Source organism: Schistocerca piceifrons, chromosome 1, assembly GCF_021461385.2.
Source record: "Schistocerca piceifrons isolate TAMUIC-IGC-003096 chromosome 1, iqSchPice1.1, whole genome shotgun sequence".
Classification (NCBI taxonomy): domain Eukaryota; kingdom Metazoa; phylum Arthropoda; class Insecta; order Orthoptera; family Acrididae; genus Schistocerca; species Schistocerca piceifrons.
Window position 1 is genome coordinate 89,947,353 of NC_060138.1, and position 19,023 is coordinate 89,966,375.

General features: G+C 36.0%; 1 protein-coding gene across 1 annotated transcript in view; it reads left to right on the forward strand.

Moving 5' to 3' along the window:
• The window catches only part of LOC124790149 (extracellular matrix organizing protein FRAS1-like), a 210,898-nt gene that overhangs the window by 107,915 nt on the left and 83,960 nt on the right, over positions 1-19,023 (forward strand). Inside the window, exons 8-9 of the mRNA XM_047257744.1 lie at positions 659-1,069; positions 7,278-7,576. Of these exons, the coding sequence (XP_047113700.1) occupies positions 659-1,069; positions 7,278-7,576 (710 nt within the window). The remainder of the gene's footprint in view (positions 1-658; positions 1,070-7,277; positions 7,577-19,023) is intronic.

Genomic DNA, 19,023 nt, shown 5'->3' on the forward strand with positions numbered 1-19,023 from the left:
TCTTGCTCATTTGTAATCAACTAAATGTAAATTGCCTTTTATAGTCGAAGTGTTGTATAGTTGCACATTATGGGAATAATGCATTGCAGAAATAAAATATGAAGCTGACTACAGTATTTATTACACAAGCAACAACTGCAGCAAAGCACTTCTCTTTTGCAAAATGAAATCTGACATGTATACTGGATCCAGGCTTATGGACAAGTACATTGAATTGGCTGCAAAAAAACTTATAAATGTATGAAATGAATAATCCTGAATGTATCAGGTAACAACCAGTGTAACTAACATTGTACAGCCCATATGACAGGCATGACGTGAAAATATGTGTTGAACAACTCTGATGTTAGCTACACAGCCATCTATCCTGTTTCCTCCATTAAATGTTATAGGAAAATTTCTCATGATACTCTTTTTCAACAGTTGCTTCATCCAGAAACACACAAATATTGATTTGAATTTATTGATGTGTAGCTTATTCTGTGTATCCATATGTAATTCTGTTTATAATTAAGGCTGTTCCCATCATTTTACTTTTGAGGAGGGAATTTCATGGAACTTCTCACACTGTGATTTTATTGTTTACCAATCTACCTCAACAATTACATCATACTCTACCTTTGATCACACTGTAGACATATGGCTTTGAAAATTGCAGCTGAACAACTCATCAAGGAATTCCAGGTCTGCAGCAAGTCGTATTCTGCCAACACGCCCAGTTATTTTGTCATGGGGAAGCAATGGAACACAATTTCCTGACAATAACATGGAAGTGCAACCAGGATACCCTGTTACTTGTGTGACACCGTGTGATGTGCAGCATCCAGATTATGGACAGACTATTAACTTACTGTGTTCAGCAGCAGGTATTTCTGATCCTCTCACAGACATCATGGTACACTGGGAGGTTTCCACTGGTACTGGACATCCTTACAGGACAGTGTCTACAGCTCCTATTGATATGCTTAGCACAAGACATGCTCCTCGTGTGCTAGATCCTATATTCTTTACTTCTGGGTTCAAAATACGCTGCACAGCTATTCCACTGAATGAAGAATGGGGAAAAAAGGTAAGCATTCTTAATATTTTATTATTTTTGTACAATGCATTCATATTAGATCTAATGACAAACTTACTAGTTTAGTGATATTGTATCAGATAATTCTGATTTCACAGACAAAGTTTTAAAATAATTGTTGTAATCTGCAAATTGACATGTAGCAAATCAAAACTGCTTTATCAATAAAACTTTTGCAACTTTTGCAACAGCCTCAGTAGTGTGCACTTATGTGTCTGTGTAGTTGTGTGTGTGAATTTGTGTACTTTCTACTAGAAAAAGCACCAGAGTTCGAAAGCTAGCAAAAATTTTTCTGTTACATGTTTCTATATGCCACATACCAGTCTGCTATAGGTGAGTGGTTGCCTTTCCCTAATATTATATATCACATACAATACATTACACATTGTAGTATTTATTATGAGAAATTATATATAAAAACAAAGATGAGGTGACTTACCGAACGAAAACGCTGGCAGGTCGATAGACATAGATATTGAACACATAACTATCTAAAATTACAGGTCTACGCATACATCAATGTGTACAATTTCATAAACTGCAATTGAGAGTGGATTGTAAGTCCCGCAGATACATGTTTCTGCCATGCTCACATCACAGTGTAGGTCCTTTCTTAACAGCTGAAACCCTGACAATGAAGCTGTGACTTCAAAATGTACATTGTGAAAGTAAAACCTCTGTTGAAAAAACAGTAGACAGTCTTTGTTATCAAGTTTTCCACTTTATTTTTAGGTAAAATGTACTTTTCCTGTCAATACATTTTGTGCAGCATTTTCCAGTGAGTAGACTCCATTGTTGAAATTAAGTAGTGTGAGCACCTGAAAATACTAGTCTAAAAATGCCACTAAATCTTCACTAGACTCAAAATATATTTCAGCCAGAAACTGCTTTAGATGTGAGAACAGGTAGAAGTCAGAGGTTGCCAAATTTTATGAATGGAAGTGGATGCTCCAGAAAATTGTTTGAAACTTGTGATATCTCAACTCGTTGAACTCTGTTTTCCAAATCATACTTGGAAAACAGAGTTCAACGAGTTGAGATATCACATGTTTCAAACAATTCCCTTATAAAACACCTGTCTGACCCAGAAAATGTGAATATAGGCGTCCCACAGGGAAGTGTATTAGGCCCAATATTGTTTCTTATATACATTAACGACTTCCCACAAAGTATCAGACATGGCAAAAAAATACTTTTTGCTGATGATAGCAACATAGTAATAACAGGTGAAAATCCAACACAACTGTCAGAAAGAGCAAACGAGGCTCTCAATGATGTCCACAACTGGTCATTAAAAAATAAAGTAACCCTAAATGTAAAGAAAACTAACTATATTAACTTCCAATTGAACAAAAAACACAATGCCACTAAAATAAAAGTTAATAATAGTGAATTAGAATGTGTAACAAGTACCAAATTCTTAGGGATGAATGTAGACAGCCAACTGAAATGGACAAACCATGTCAACATTTTGGCAAAGAAATTATCCACAGCATGCTATGCTCTTAGAATCCTTGCACTGGTATGCAATAATACCTGTCTTAAAATAACATATTACGGATATCTACACTCAGTCCTCAGCTATATGGATCATGTTTTTGGGAACAAGTGCCAGTAACATACAAACTGTGTTCAAAGTACAAAAAAGAGCCATAAGGATAATAACAAATAGCAACAACAGGGCCCACTGTCTAGAATTATTTAGAAAGCTAGGAATTCTAACTGTTTCTTGTGAGTATATCTTTCAGAACATAATGTTCATTAAGAAAAATCTTAACATGTACAACACAAATAGCCTAATACATGACCATGAAACAAGAGCTTGTCACCACATCCATCTAGATAGAAAGAACAAGGCAAAGACACAAAAAAGTATATTTTACAATGGGATAAAACTGTACAACAAATTACCACAAGAAATTAAAGAAATAAATGAGCCCCTCACTTTCAGACAAAAGCTTAAAACCTTTTTAGTAAGTAAAAGTTTTTATACTGTAAAAGAATATTTAACATAGATGTAGATTATTAGCAACATATGACATTATCACCAAAATATTATGTAGCCTAATTATAAATATGTGTATGACTAGTTACAAAAACTACACAAAATATGAGAAACCTGTTTAATTGTAAATGTAAATGTGTGCTCATGTGTTGTAATCTGACGACATCCATACAATATTTATTGTTCCACGGATGAATAAATAAATAAATAAATAAAAAATAAATATCCCTCAGTCTTTATCTAGGCAAAGAACCTTTCTGATGAAAGATAGTTTTCCATACATATTCCTATCCGCGATTCTTCCCACATATTCTTTTCATCCAGTTGGTCTAGAAAACCTGTAGAATACTTTTTCAAGATAATTAGTAAAAATAATCTCTCTTTTCTCCCAGAAGATACTGAACATATACATTTCAGGAGGTACAATTGACTTTTTCCTTTTTAGTGCAGGATTACCAGCTTCCACCAAGTGCTTTGATCACTGTCTGATTTCTGATATGAAGTACTAAACCCTGTCTCATCTGCAGTAACAATTTGATCTAGAAAATGATTCATTCCCTATTTGGCCTTGATGATGATTTCAGTTTTGCATGTTATTGTATCAGTGAATGACATATCGGGCCCCCATCTTGGACCTAGCCTTCTCAGTGCCACCGCTGCATGTAAAATATATTGTACTCTTTCTACTGTCAAAAATCAAACAATGGAAAATCCAGGATGGAATGTAACAATATTATGAAAAGGAAAATTATTACTCACCATATAGGGCAGATGCTGAGTCACAAATACATGACCATGAAACAAGAGCTTGTCACCACATCCATCTAGATAGAAAGAACAAGGCAAAGACGCAAAAAAGTATATTTTACAATGGGATAAAACTGTACAACAAATTACCACAAGAAATTAAAGAAAAGAAGCTGACAGACAAACACACATACTCACACAAATGCAACTCACACACACATGACTGTAGTCTCTGGCAAATGAATCCATGCACTGTAGAGTGGCTTCAGTTACCAGAGACTGCAATCATGCATGCGCGTATGTGTGTGTGTGTGTGGGGGGGGGGGAGGGGTCTATTTTTGACAAAGGCCTTGCTGGCCAAAAGCTTATTTGTGACAATCTTTTTTTCATAATACTGTTACATTCCATCCTGGATTTTCTATTGTTTGATTTCATAATTTTTGTTTTATTCATTCAACCTTCTTTATCTTTTATATGATAAAATTTCCAATAACTCTTTTAAATTGAGATAAAATAAATGGAATTTGTAAATAACAAAAACATGAAACTTCAAATATTTTTTCTTCTGAATACTTCTTCTTTAACTACTGTTTATTAATCACCTTATACACAGTGACTATACCCTCAATGCACACTTTTAAAATAACATACAAAAGATTGTGCGCTGTTACAGACAATAACCACCTTTGAGTGTAAGACAAGCACTGAATATTTTTGTAACATTTGTTATTTGGGACAGCTACAATTCTTTTTCATTGCTTTTCATTCAATTATTAGAAAAAAGTGCAATGTGGCTCTTGGCAATGAGGTTCCCATTTCTTGTTTTTATTGGCCCTCAGCTAATGCATCGTGGTGGTCAAAGTTGTGCAAAGTCCTGTCTCACTTGAGAAAGGGGATACTACTTTGTAAGGATACTGTTAACTCCACATGAAATGCAATTGTGTGAATATATTGAGTAATAGCTAGCATAAACACATTGAAATAAAAAACTTATAAATATTTTACGGATCTCACTCAGGCAGAAAAGACAGCATAGTTATCAGTGGATTTGTACAACTACATGAGGACATTTCCATATTGTGTTATAAAAGTGTAGCAGGTCACTCTGCAGCAGAATGTGCACTGTTTCAAAACTTCCTGGCAGATGAAACCGTGTACCAAACTGGTACTCAAACTGAGAACCTTGGCTTTTTTGTGCAGTGTTCCTATCAACTAAGATATCTAGGATTAATTCACAACTTGCCACACAGCTTAGTTCCTGCCAGTAGCTCTCTACTATCTTAAAACCACACAGTTCTCTTGTATTCTTTAACACCCCTAGACAAAAGGATATTGATGAACAAAAGATTCATTCTGGAAACAGTCCCCTAGGCTGTGAATAAGCCAGTTCTCCACTATATCATTTCTTCAAGAAGTTCTCATGTTGCAGGAGAAATTCTGTGAAGTTTGGAAGATAGGAGCTGAGGTACTAATGGAAGTAGAATGTAAAGGTGTGTTGTGCATAGATAGCTCAATCAGTAAGAGAATAGTCCATGTAACACTCGAATTCAGGTTCAAATCATGGTCTAGCACACAACTTTAATTTGCCAGGAAGTTTCAGAGAAGTAAATTCATTCTGGAAAGTGTTACATGTTTTGTTGAAAATAGTTGCCATCTTTAGCCAGATGCAGACAAGAGCTAACAGCCAATATCCACACAAAAATATTCATGCCCACTTGTTATCCTGTATGATACTTATTCATTTCAGCCCTACACAAACGAGGAAGAGAGAGGGGGAGGTGTGGCATATCTTTAGGTCACTGCACATCAAGATAATGAAAAACATAAGCATATGACGTATTTTACTTGGAGCATTCAAAAATGATTGGCACTAAAATTTTTTTGTGACCTCAGGAACCATTTACTGAGCAAATGAATACAGATTATATTATGGATATTTCCTGACAATGTCTATGCACTTTTGCTATCATTCTGGTAGTTTCTGTATGTGTGTAACAAACCATTATTTGGGAGTATCATGGATGACTGGTGGGCGATTGCATAAAGTTCATAATTTGTGGTGAACCCCTTAGCCCAATGACCTCTTTCATTGCTATTAATATGGCCGGATCCAGTGACTATGGAGGTTGTGGAGCACAGTAAATGCCATTTCACGCACAGTGGAAATGGTCTGGCCACTGACATATTGCTGCACATTGTCGTGTTGGAGCAGAACATCACAATTCCTATTTCGATGGCAGTGTAGTTGAATGTGTCAGTGAACTATAGTACTGATCACTGTTGAGGGTCATGTTGGGAGCAAGCAAATCCACCAGCAGTATCCCTTCCTCATTCCAGAACACATTCACCACTTGTTTCTGTACGAATAGTCCTGTCTGTGACGAGGGCTCACAGTATACTTCCACTCCATAGATTGATGTTTCTTTTCTGGAGTCTTGTGGAAGAACCATGAGTCTGTGATTGTAAGCAGACTCTTAAAGAACTCTACTTGATCTTCACTTTACTGTTGCTCCAACTGTTGATGTATCTCCACATACTTCTGTTTCTATGCAATGGAGATGGGATGGGGCCCTCATTGTACACACACCTTCTTCTTCAGATCCTCATGGATAATGTTGTGGACTGTTCCCCATGATAGACCCATGGCCTTCTCTAAGTTCATCAAATGTAATTCACCTGTACCCCATGATCAATTGACACACAGGGCAGTGACGGTTTGTGTGCAGTTGCTTGGTGCTGAGTGCTTTTGCATTTTTCAGCACAGTTCCTGCTGTCCAAGAACTCTGATACCCAACAAAATATTGATCAGTGACTTGATGCTTATCTGTACATATGGCTGCTAACCTCTCATGGATGTTTGAAACAGTCACTCCTTCCTTCTACAGAAACCACATTGTCCCATGCTTGTCTGCTTCCATTTTGTCTTATTGATGTCCACCAGTGTATTCATAAGCCAGAACAAGTGTTGCTGCAATGTGCCACCAGTGGGAAGCAGCATCACCATCTGTTGGCAGTAGACAGTACTATAGATTCACATGTACATCAACACACATTCCAGACTGCTACTTTGTAGGGGTTATCGGGGGAGTGCTAATCAATATTGTATTAAGTAAATATTTAATTTTGGCATGTTCATTATCATGCAGAATATAGAAATCAAGGACATGTGATTATATTAATTAAGTTACATATAAACAGTAAATGATGTTCAATGTGAAAGGTGTATCACAGCTGTTACACAAATTAATCATTGAGTCTCTTGATATTCCCCTCAGATAATATTTTGTCACATCAGTGACACAGGTTAAGTCTCTGACTTCACAGTTACATAGAAAATCACATTTGTAGAATTAGTAATTAGTTTATACAACAATCAGAATACTGCAATAGCCACTGTATATTCATGGTCATATTGAAAACATCCTACTTAGATTATTACATTTTCAGGTGGAAGGTCTACCTGTGAGAAGTGCAACAGTGAAAGTTGGATCCAAAAAGCTGTGTCCAGCTTCCAACAAAGCTCCGTCATTCTTAGCTACATTCACCAGTGGTAATGAAAAACAAAACAACAGTAAGGTGCACATTCGTGTGGAGGTACCACATATTGATGGAACAGTGCCTATTATTTCTACTGGACCGATTGAAGCACCACACCAGCTCATGAGAGAGAGTCAATACATTAACCAAAATCCCTGTTCCAACACATATCAAGGAAGTGCGTTCCTCAATGACAAAGAAAATAACAGGTTTGTTATTGCATAACTGCTTCCTGTGATTGTGATGTGTCAGTATATGTGACAAGCAGCACCAGAAATATTCAGTCAGCTTTGTGTTATTGCTATTAGTTCTAGGGAAAGTAAGAATATAATTAAGTACTTCAAAAATGAAATTCATCATGATGTTTGTTAATGAAACATCAAAATAACATCTTTAACTTAAAACATTAAATGTCTGTTTCCCTGATATAGCTGTGTACCTTGTCATGAGGTAACGCATCATTTCCAAGACATGCTATCTCAGAAAGATTAAAATAGTATCTTTCTCCAGGACTTTGACTACCGTAAAGTAGGGTGACTTTGAACAGCGAGGCGGCTTTGAACAGCAATTTAGCATCTTTTTAAAACAATTGCTGCACTCTAGTGTGTAAATATGGAACTGAGTCCAGAGTCATTAAATATTGTCAATAATCAATACTTTCAGATGATATGACAGTTGATATGAAATAACATTGTATACCAACGCCAGAAAATAAAATAATTTTCTGGAAATGTAAGGTCCTTCACAACCACAAAAACATTTGCCTATTATTAGAAGCATTTTTTAGTTTAGAATTTGAAATGGGTTTTTATGGGCGAGGTTAACACTTGAATGTACATTTACAGAAAGCATAAAATGTTAAAATTATTCTTTGGTGGTGTAAAAAAATAAAATATGAAGGCTTATCTTTCAAGGGGTGACTTTGAACTTTGCCTTCCCTCAGCTCCATGGAAAACATGTTTTAGTGAAGTTTCCTCCAAAGAATGTTATCACTGATGATGAAATTACACTTACGAGGAAATGGCATTCCAATGTGGAATCAGATGAAGTTTTTTTCTGTGGCCAAATGTTCCCAATGTGTCAGATTTTGAGAAAGATGTCATTTGTAGGATTCCACCTGATTCTGAGGTAGATAGAAGGGAAAGGCTTCATTTTGAGTTTAAATTTGATGTCTATGACATCTGCTAGAGTGGACACCCTTTTGTGGCAACTTCCTTTTCTGTAGAGTGTTTACAGATGTAATTCTTTAAAAGGTGATAACTTTTTTTCACTTATTTTATTAAAGTCATACAGATTGTTTTGAAAAGATCTGTTTTTAAATAATTTTCTTATTTGAGAAAGATGTCATTTGTAGGATTCCACCTGATTCTGAGGTAGATAGAAGGGAAAGGCTTCATTTTGAGTTTAAATTTGATGTCTATGACATCTGCTAGAGTGGACACCCTTTTGTGGCAACTTCCTTTTCTGTAGAGTGTTTACAGATGTAATTCTTTAAAAGGTGATAACTTTTTTTCACTTATTTTATTAAAGTCATACAGATTGTTTTGAAAAGATCTGTTTTTAAATAATTTTCTTATTTGAGAAAGATGTCATTTGTAGGATTCCACCTGATTCTGAGGTAGATAGAAGGGAAAGGCTTCATTTTGAGTTTAAATTTGATGTCTATGACATCTGCTAGAGTGGACACCCTTTTGTGGCAACTTCCTTTTCTGTATAGTGTTTACAGATGTAATTCTTTAAAAGGTGATAACTTTTTTTTCACTTATTTTATTAAAGTCATACAGATTGTTTTGAAAAGATCTGTTTTTAAATAATTTTCTTATTTCATAACTAGCTCAGCACCCATTTCCATTATTAGCAAACTTAAGCCATATCATATGAACAGTTTCAGGTGATTAAAGAAAACTCGTAAAAAATACTCAAATTTTTCTAAATAAGTTACTTTCAACACTATATTTATATACAAAATATCATGCTGTTTCATATGATAGGGGTGTCATTTAACAGTAATTGACATGATTCCCACAGAATACGCAAATGCTTCCATGTTCAAAGTGACCCCAACCCATGGGGTGAAATTGAACAGTGAAAAACTTTTAAAAAAATTATCTAGGCCTGGGGGATAAAAATGTATAATCTGCTTTATCATATTCAGCAACACCTCTTGCAACTTTCCAAAAGGTTTCATGTTGATATCTCCAGGAGATTCTGTTTAATTTACAAAATTGAATTTAAAATGTTCAAAGTCAACCCGCTTTACGGTACCTATTGTTGCCCTCAGAATTAGATAAATCCTTACCATACATTCTGAAGTGCTACTCCAGCACCCAACATATCTATGAAACACTCTGATGTGTCCTGATATCCCACCAACCCTAGTGTGCTGTATGTGAATAGTATCCCTGCAAAGACTTAGATGCAAGGACTGGTCTTTGTGCCTATCCAGCCATTCTAATCCAGTCTCATCACAAGCATACCATACCCTGTCAGAGGTATACTGTAAAATATGCACAGTATTTATGGTTGCACAACTGCCAACCAATTGTCCATTTGAATGACTGACTACCACCAAATGTAAAGAGGTTGAACAGCATCACTTGCTCTGATAACACTCATAATATGAATACTTGACAATATAAAATAATTAGATAAGTAAAAAATCTAGTCACCAAGTGGTTGTAGGAGAATGCACACATAAAAAAAGCAAGCTTTCGGAGCCAGTGACTGCTTCCTCCAGCAGAAGGTTTGAAGGTGAATGAAGAGGGGTGAATGGAGAGGAACTGGAGAGGATTAGGAAAAGGGGTAGAGATTCGAAAAGTCACCCAGAATCCCAGGGCATGGGAGACCTACCAGACAGGGTGAGGAGGAAAGACTGTGTCCTGTATTAACAATAAACTATCATTAAGCTGCTTAATTCTGTACATGTTTGTGATATCTAAATTTAACTGAGTACGTTAGAAAGAAAACTGCTTCTTTGGGAAAAAAGGCTTCTGTCTCTTCAGTTGTACCATAGAACTGAAGTTTTTGTGCTGTTAGCAGCTTAATATTTACTTGATTATGAAGGTCTTTTTCAATGCAGATATGTCTTGTTTTTCAAAGCAAATACATCCTAGGTCTGTAAATACTGAGCCTTATTTATAGTACATTGCGTTTTGTACTGCAGCTTTATTATGAACATTGCTACTTGTCATGTAGCTAACAGAACTTCTCGACTCCTGAATTTAGATACTCAGGTAATTTGTAGAATGAGTGGTTAGTGAGGTACGTTTTTAATTTTATTTTGATTTTGCCGGGTTTCCCAATTTTCTGTTTTCTGTCAGTCAAGAACTTGCTGAATATCAAGAGTACATAACTCCATTCTGAACACAAGACAATGAGGATGTTTACATAGAAATTATTTTTGTGTCTTCTATTATGGCTGTGTAAATAAGTTTGGCAAAAACTGATTTTTATTATGATAAAAAAGAGGGAAAAAATGATTATGTAGTAAATGATTGGGAACTGAGTGTAAGAATTCCAAGATACTTAAAAATTCTTCTGTAAGATGTGTGGTCATTTACTTTATACAATATTGTCACTTTATAACTACTATCAAGTTCAAATCTCAAAGTAGCGTCATCAGTGAAATACGACACTTAGCACTGAGAATATATTTATTGTGGACACCAGTGTACAGACAGAACAGAAATTCCTCTTGGACATAGATTGCTACTGTTTATATGAACATAAAATATTCCAGAATATTCCAAACATAAGAAATTTTGAGAAGCTTCTAGAAATGGTAAATACGAAATGACAATTATTTGCTAGTGATCAGATCTGAAATGATGACCCACAACTTAACAGGCAGCAAAATTAATTGTCACAATGTATTGCAATCAATGCAGCTTGTAGCATTGCTCCCTCTGCCAGTGTTTTCAGAAGCCACCAACAGCATCCTAGATATAGACCTTGTCAGTGGTACTCTGTATGGTTGTGCTGGACAATCTTCATGTTTGGGTCATGTTACTTCCTCTTCACTATGATGACCATTGAAGATAATCCCTCCCATCAAAGTTTGCACTCACTGTGTTGGCCTAGAATGAGAAACTCCCATCATCAGTTGTGCCTCAGACCTGTAGAAGCGCTACATACAAAGGGTATGGGTGACATCTCTATACCTTTATCTTCTTGATGAAGGGTTATAATCCTCAACTTAATATGTCATGTCTGATGGAGCATTCAATATAGCACAAAGTAATGGTTTTGTAACTTTTCAAGTAGTCCTATGTGGAAAGTAGGACCACTGAAAAAGTTGTTAAATCATTACTTCGGGCTGTATTAAACCCACAGCATGCTATTGCTGTTTTCTCCCGGATGAGACCAACCAACAGCAATGTCCCTTGTACGACTACCAGTGGGCAAGCACACACCATTTAATACATTTTGTGACTTAATTACTGGTCCAGGGCTGGTTTATGCTATTTCATTGTGCCCTACATAAATTTGGTAACAATCTAGGCTATTGAGCAATTTAAAGCACAAATATGAAAAATCAAATAAGAAACTAGGAATGGTCCATGTGAACAATGATGTGTCCTGACACAGGTCTTATCTCAACTTTAAATATATTACAGTCAGCAAACACGTTCCCTCAATTGGTGATCGTACAGAAACTAAAATTCAAAATAATAAAACATTATTTTAGTATAGCAGTGAGAGTAGCAGTTAGTTCCTACATAAGTAATGTTTTACCTGAGTGGTGGCATAGTCCATGTAACATAGCAAAACAAAAGTTATATAAAAGTACTACATCAGAATATTCAACACATTGGAAACAAAAAACTTGAAGCAGAAGTAGTCCTAAGTGCACAGGTCTGTTCAAAAAATTCTGGTACATTCATAATTTTGCTCTAATGGAGTGTTGGAGCAAAATGCAGTTGGAATCCATGCACACACCTGTGTTTCATTGTTAATTATGTCTGTTAGTTATTTTTCAAGGTTGTGTTGAGTGGAATATTGTGTCCCATAGTTTGCAAATTTTTAGATGGCAGGGGTATGGGAGCAACATGTTTGCATTAAATTTTACATGAAACTAAAGAAAACCTTTACAGAGACACACCAAATAAAGCAGGAAGCCTACAGTGATGAGAGCTTCAGTTGTACTTGGTGTTACGAATGGTTCACATGGCTTAAAAATGGTCAGACAGGAGTTAAAGATAACCCTCATTATTGATGCCATTGGACATCTACTGATGACACTCACATTAGGAACATCAACAAAATTGTGCATGCCAATCAATTACTGACTATCCAAGAGGTTGCAGAAGAATGTAACATTTCACTTGGGTCTTGTCATCAAATCCTGACAGAGGATCTTGGAATACATTGTGTTGCTGCCAAGTTCATCCCATGGCTCATCACTCAAGACCAGAATGATCTTAACCTTGTAATCTGTGAAGAGCTTCTGGATCACACAAATGAGACCAAGATGTTCTTTAAGAAAATCACAGCTGATGATAAGATGTGGGTCTATGATTATGATGTTGACACCAAGGTTCAAGCTTCACAATGGCTTGGGAAAGGTTCTACAAGACCATAAAATGCTCAACAGGTCAGTTCAAATGTCAAAGCCATGTTGACAGTTTTCTTTGAGTTTGCAGGATTAGTTCATCATGATTTTGTGCACAGTGACAAACTATTAATCAGTGGTACTGTTAGGAAGTGTCGCAACTCCTGCCAGAAAATGCGAGAAGGAAACAGCCTGTAACATGGTGAGACAATTCATGGCTCTTGCATCACAATAATGTACCAGCATATTAATCCCTGTTGATGCATGACTATTGCACAAGTAAATTTTTATTTATTTATTTATATACTTGTTCCATAGATCTGTACATGTGAGCAAGTCACTCAGATGTGGAACGTGTCAATATACATAATAAAATACATAGAATAAAGACATTGTTATAGTATTAATAACAGTGCACAAAAGTCATACTTTTTAGCTTAAAAACTAGTCAACATAAATGTGAAGATAGCAGTTTCATATTTAGGGCATTATTGCATTTATTTTAATCTTGAACAGTAATCAAAACTTCCCACTTTGGGTTTAAAAGTGACCCAAAAATGGAAATGAGAAAAACAGGAATTTTTACATTAGGGCATTATTACATTAGTTTAACAGTAAACAGTGTCAAAAAGTTTAAAAACATCTTTCCAATCTGGGTTTTACTTATTTCTCTGAAAGAATTCCTCTAGTGAATAAAGTGAGGTCTCAAGTAAATAATTTTTCAAGCTACGTTTAAATACTGATGTACTACTCCTTATACTTTTGATGCTGTTGGGTAGGGAATTGAAAATTTTCGTTCCAGCGTACTTTACCCCTTTCTGAATAAGTGTCAAGTTCTTTAACTCACAGTGTAAATCCTCTTTTCTTCTTGCTGCCTTTTCCTCCATATTCTCCAGACATGACCCCTGTGGACTTTTTTGTATTTCCAAAGCTGAAAACCCCATTGAAAGGGCAAAGATTTGCAATTTAGATGTGGTAAAAGAAAATTTGCAGACAGCACTTCACACAATCCAGCAAGAGGAGTACCAAGACTGCTTCCAGCAGTGCAAACAGCATTGGGAGTGTTGAATCAATTGTGAAGGAGATTATTTTGAAGAAGACCACACACAACAGTAAAAGGTAAGTATAGAAAAATTTTGTGGACAAAGTTCCGGATTTTTTTGAACAAACCTCGTATTATGTATCAGTGAGCATGGTCTAACTGGAAGCTAGATAGATCACTGGACAATAAAGGACTATATCTTATCCTGTTACTTCCATGGGCCTAAACACAGAGGTGGTGGAGTTTCTGTATACATTAAAACAGGAAAGCCCTAAAGACTACAAACAATAAATGTGTGAGACAACCCATAGCTACAGAAAAAGACTTTGAAATTGCTGGTGTAGTGACTAATGATTTTAGATTGTTTTGTGTGTGTACAGATTACCAAATGGTAAGATTACCATCTTCCTAAAAAGAATTGCCAACTTCCTAAGAATGAACCTGAAGTAAAGCATGATTATATGTTTATTTATTTATTTATTTATTTACACGTCTAGTTTCATAGGACCAAATTGAGGAGCAAATCTCCGAGGTCATGGAACATGTCAGTACATGAAATTACAACATAAAAGTAATAACAGATAAAATTAAAAGTTTATGAATCAGAAAAAAAGTCAAGCCACAAGTTTAAGTAAACACAACCAACAACAAAACATAAGAATCAGCTTAATATTTCAAGGAACTCCTCAACAGAATAAAAGGAGTGAACCATGAGAAAATTCTTCAGTTTTGATTTTAAAGCATATGGATTACTGCTAACATTTTTGAATTCTCATGGTAGCCTATTGAAAATGGATGCAGCAGTATACTGCACACATTTCTGCATGAGAGTTAGGGAAGTGCGATTCAGTTGCAGATCACATTTCTGCCAAGTATTAACTGAGTGAAAGCTGCTAATTCTTGGGAATAAGCTGATATTGTTGACAAGAAATGACCGTAAAGAATATGTATATTGCGAGGGCAATGTCAAAATACCCGGACTAGTGAACAGAGGTCGACAAGAGGTACGCGAACTTGCACCACTTATTGCCTAAACAGTCCATTTCTGAGCCAAAAATATCCATTTAGAATGGGAAGAGTTACCTCAAAATATGATACCATATGGCATAAGCGAATGAAAATAAGCAAAGTAGACTAATTTTCATGTCAAATGATCACTTACTTCAGATATCGTTCGAATAGTGAAAATGGCAGCATTAAGTCTTGAACAAGATCCTGAACATGGGCTTTCCATGACAGTTTACTATCTTTCTGAACAACTAGAAACTTGAACTATTCTGTTTCAATAATTGTATGCCCATTCTGTGAAATTAAATATTGGGTATTGTTGAATTCTGTGGTAGAAGCTGTAAAAACTGAGTCCTACTGTGATTTCTTTCTCCCGAAAACGATGTTATCAGAAGAAATAAAACTGGCATTCTAGGGATCGGAGTATGGAATGTCAGATCCAGGTAGGTTAGAAAATTTAAAAATGGAAATGGATAGGTTAAAGGTAGATATAGTGGGAATTAGTGAACTTTTGTGGCAGGAGGAACAAGACTTCTGGTCAAGTGAATATAGGGTTATAAATACAAAACACAATAGGAATAACGCAGGAGTAGGTTTAATCATGAATAAAAATGTAGGAGCATGGGTAAGCTACTACGAACAGCATAGTGAACGCATTACTGTAGCCAAGATAGACACAAATACCACACCTACCACAGTAGTACAATATTATATGCCAACTAGCTCCTTAGATGATGAAGATATTGAAGAAATGTACTATGCAATAAAAGAAATTATTCAGATAGTGATGGGAGATGAAAATTTAATAGTCACTGGGGACCAGAACTTGATAGTGGGAAAAGGAGGAGAAGGAAAAGCAGTAGGTGAATATGGAATGGGGGTAAGGAACGAAAGGGGAAGCCGCCTGGTAGAATTTTGCACAGAGCGTAACTTAATCATAGCTAACACTTAGTTTAAGAATCATGAAAGAAGGCTGTATATGTGGAAGAGGTCTGGAGATGCTGGAAGGTTTCAGATAGATTATATAATGGTAAGTTAGAGATTTAGGAACTAGGTTTTAAATTGTAAGATATTCCCAGGGGCAGATGTGGACACTGACCACAATTTATTGGTTATGAACTGTAGATTAAAACTGAATAAACTGCAAAAAGTAGGGAATTTATGGGGATGGAGCCTGGATAAACTGAAAGAACCAGAGTTTGTAGAGAGTTTCAGAGAGTGCATTAGGGAACAATTGACAGGAATGGGGGAAAGAAATCTACATCTAGTTCTACATGGTTACTCTCCAATTCACACTTAAGTGCCTGGCAGAGGGTTCATCGAACCATTTTAATACTACTTCTCTACCATTCCACTCTCAAATGGCGCATGGGAAAAAGGAACAACTAAATCTTTCTGTTTGAGCTCTGATTTCTCTTATTTTATTATGATGATCATTTCTCCCTAAGTAGATGGGTGTCAACAAAATATTTTCGCATTTGGAAGAGAAAGTTGGTGATTCAAATTTTGTAAATAGATCTCGCCGCAAAGAAAACCGCGTTTGTTTCAGTGACTGCCACCCAAACTCACGTATCATATCAGTGATACTCTCACCCCTACTGCATGATAGAACGAAACAAGCTGTACTTCTTTGCACTTTTACAATGCCCTCTGTCTATCCTACCTGGTAAGGATCCCATACTACGCAGCAATATTCCAGCAGAGGGCAGACAAGTGTAATGTAAGCTGTCTCTTTAGTGGGTTTGTCACATCTTCTAAGTGTTCTGCCAAAAAATCACAGTCTTTGTTTTGCCTTCCCCACAATATTATCCATGTGGTGTTTCCAATTTAAGTTGCTCATAATTGTAATTCCTAGGTATTTAGTCAAATTGACAGCCCTTAGATTTGTGCAATTTATCGTATACCCAAAATTTTTCAGATTTCTTTTAGTACCCATGTGGATGACCTCACACTTTTCTTTGTTTAGTGCTAATTACCACTTTTCACACCATACAGAAATTCTCTCTAGATCATTTTGTAATTGGGAATTGAATGTCTGATGATTTTACTAGATGGTAAATTACGGCATCATCTGCAAATAATCTAAGGGGGCTGCTCAGATTATCACCTAGATCATTTATATAAATCAGGAACAGCAGAGGGCCTATGACACTACCTTGTGGAATGCCAGATATCACTTCTGTTCTACTCAATGATTTACTGTCCCTCACCATGAACTGTGACCTCTCCGAGAGGAAATCACTAATCCAGTCACACAACTGAGATGATACTCCATATGCATGCAATTTGATTAAAAGTCATTTGTGAGGAATGGTATCAAAAGCCTTCTGGAAATCTAGGAATATGAAATCGATCTGAGATACCTTGTCGACAGCACTCATTACTTCATGGGAATAAAGTTGCACAAGAATGATATTTTCTGAAACCATGTTGGTCATGCATCAATAAGTCATTTTCTTCAAGGTGATTCATAATGTTCGAGTACAATATATGTTCCAAAATCCTACTGCAAATTGAGGTCAGTGATATGGTCCTGTAATTCAATGGGTTACTCCTATTTCCCTTCTTGAATATTGGTGTGACCTGTGCTACTTTCCAGTCTTTAGGAACAGACCTTTTGTCAAGTGATTGAGTGTATATAATTGCTAAGAAAAATTCTATTGTGTCTGCATACTCTGAGAGGAGCCTGATAGGTATACCATCTGGACCAGAAGACTTGCCTTTCTTAAGTCATTTGAGCTGTTTCGCAACACCTAAAATATCTACTTTTATGTCACTCATGTTAACAGCTGTTCTGGATTATTTACTTTGTCTTCTTTCATGAAGGAATTATGGAAAACTGTATTTAGTAATTCTGCTTTAGTGGCGTCATCATCGGTAACATTTCCATTGCTATCGTGCAGTGATGGTATTGACTGTTTTTGCCACTGGTGTACTTTACATACAACCAGGATCTCTTTGGGTTATCTACCATATTTTGAGACAATATTTCATTGAGGAAACTATTAGAAGCATCTCGCATTGACATCTGCACTAAATTTTGAGCTTCCGTGGAACTTAGCCAGTCTTGGGGATTTTGCGTTCTTCTGAATTTGGCATGCTTCTTTCATTGCTTCTGCAACAGTGTTCTGACATGTTTTGTGTACCATGGTGGATCAGTCCCCTCTCTTATTAACTTATGTGGTATGAATCTATCTATTGCTGTCGATACTGTATCTTTGAATTTGAGCCATATCTGGTCTACACTTACATAATTAGATTGGAAGGAATGGAGACTCTCTCTTAGGAAGGCATCACATGAATTTTTATCTGCTGTTTTAAATCAATATATTTTGGATTTATTTTTAGTGGTTTTGTTTGATATGGTTTTGAGCCTCGCTACAATGACCTAGTGTTCACTAATCCCTGTATGCGTCATGACGCTCTCTATTAGATCAGGATTATTTATGGCTAAGAGGTCAAGTGTCTTTTTGCAACCATTTACAATTTGTGTGGGCTCAAGAATTAATTGTTCAATGTAATTCTCAGAGAAAGCATTTAGTACAATTTCGGAAGATGTTTTCTGTCTACCACCAGCTTTGAACATGTATTTTTGCAAACAAATCAAGGGCAGATTGAAGTCTTCACCAATTATAACTGTATTAGTGGGGTACTTGTTTGTAATAAGATTCAAGTTTCCTTTGAAGCATTCAGCTATTATATCATCTGAGTCGGAGGGTCGGTAGAAGGAGCCAATTATTATTTTGGTATGGCTGTTGAGTATAACCTCTACCCATAGTAACTTGCAGGAACTATCTATTTCAACTTCATTACAAGATAAACTACTACCAACAGACACAAACACATCACCACCTACTTTATTTAATCTATCCTTTCTGAACACAGTTTGCATGTCTGTAAAAATTTCAGTAGAATTTATCTCTGGCTTTTGCCAGCTTTCTGTTCCTATAACGATTTCAGCTTCAGTGCTTTCTATCAGTGCTTGAAGCTCTGGTACTTTTCCAACACAGCTACAACAATTTAAAACTACAGTACTGACTGTTGCTTGGTCAATT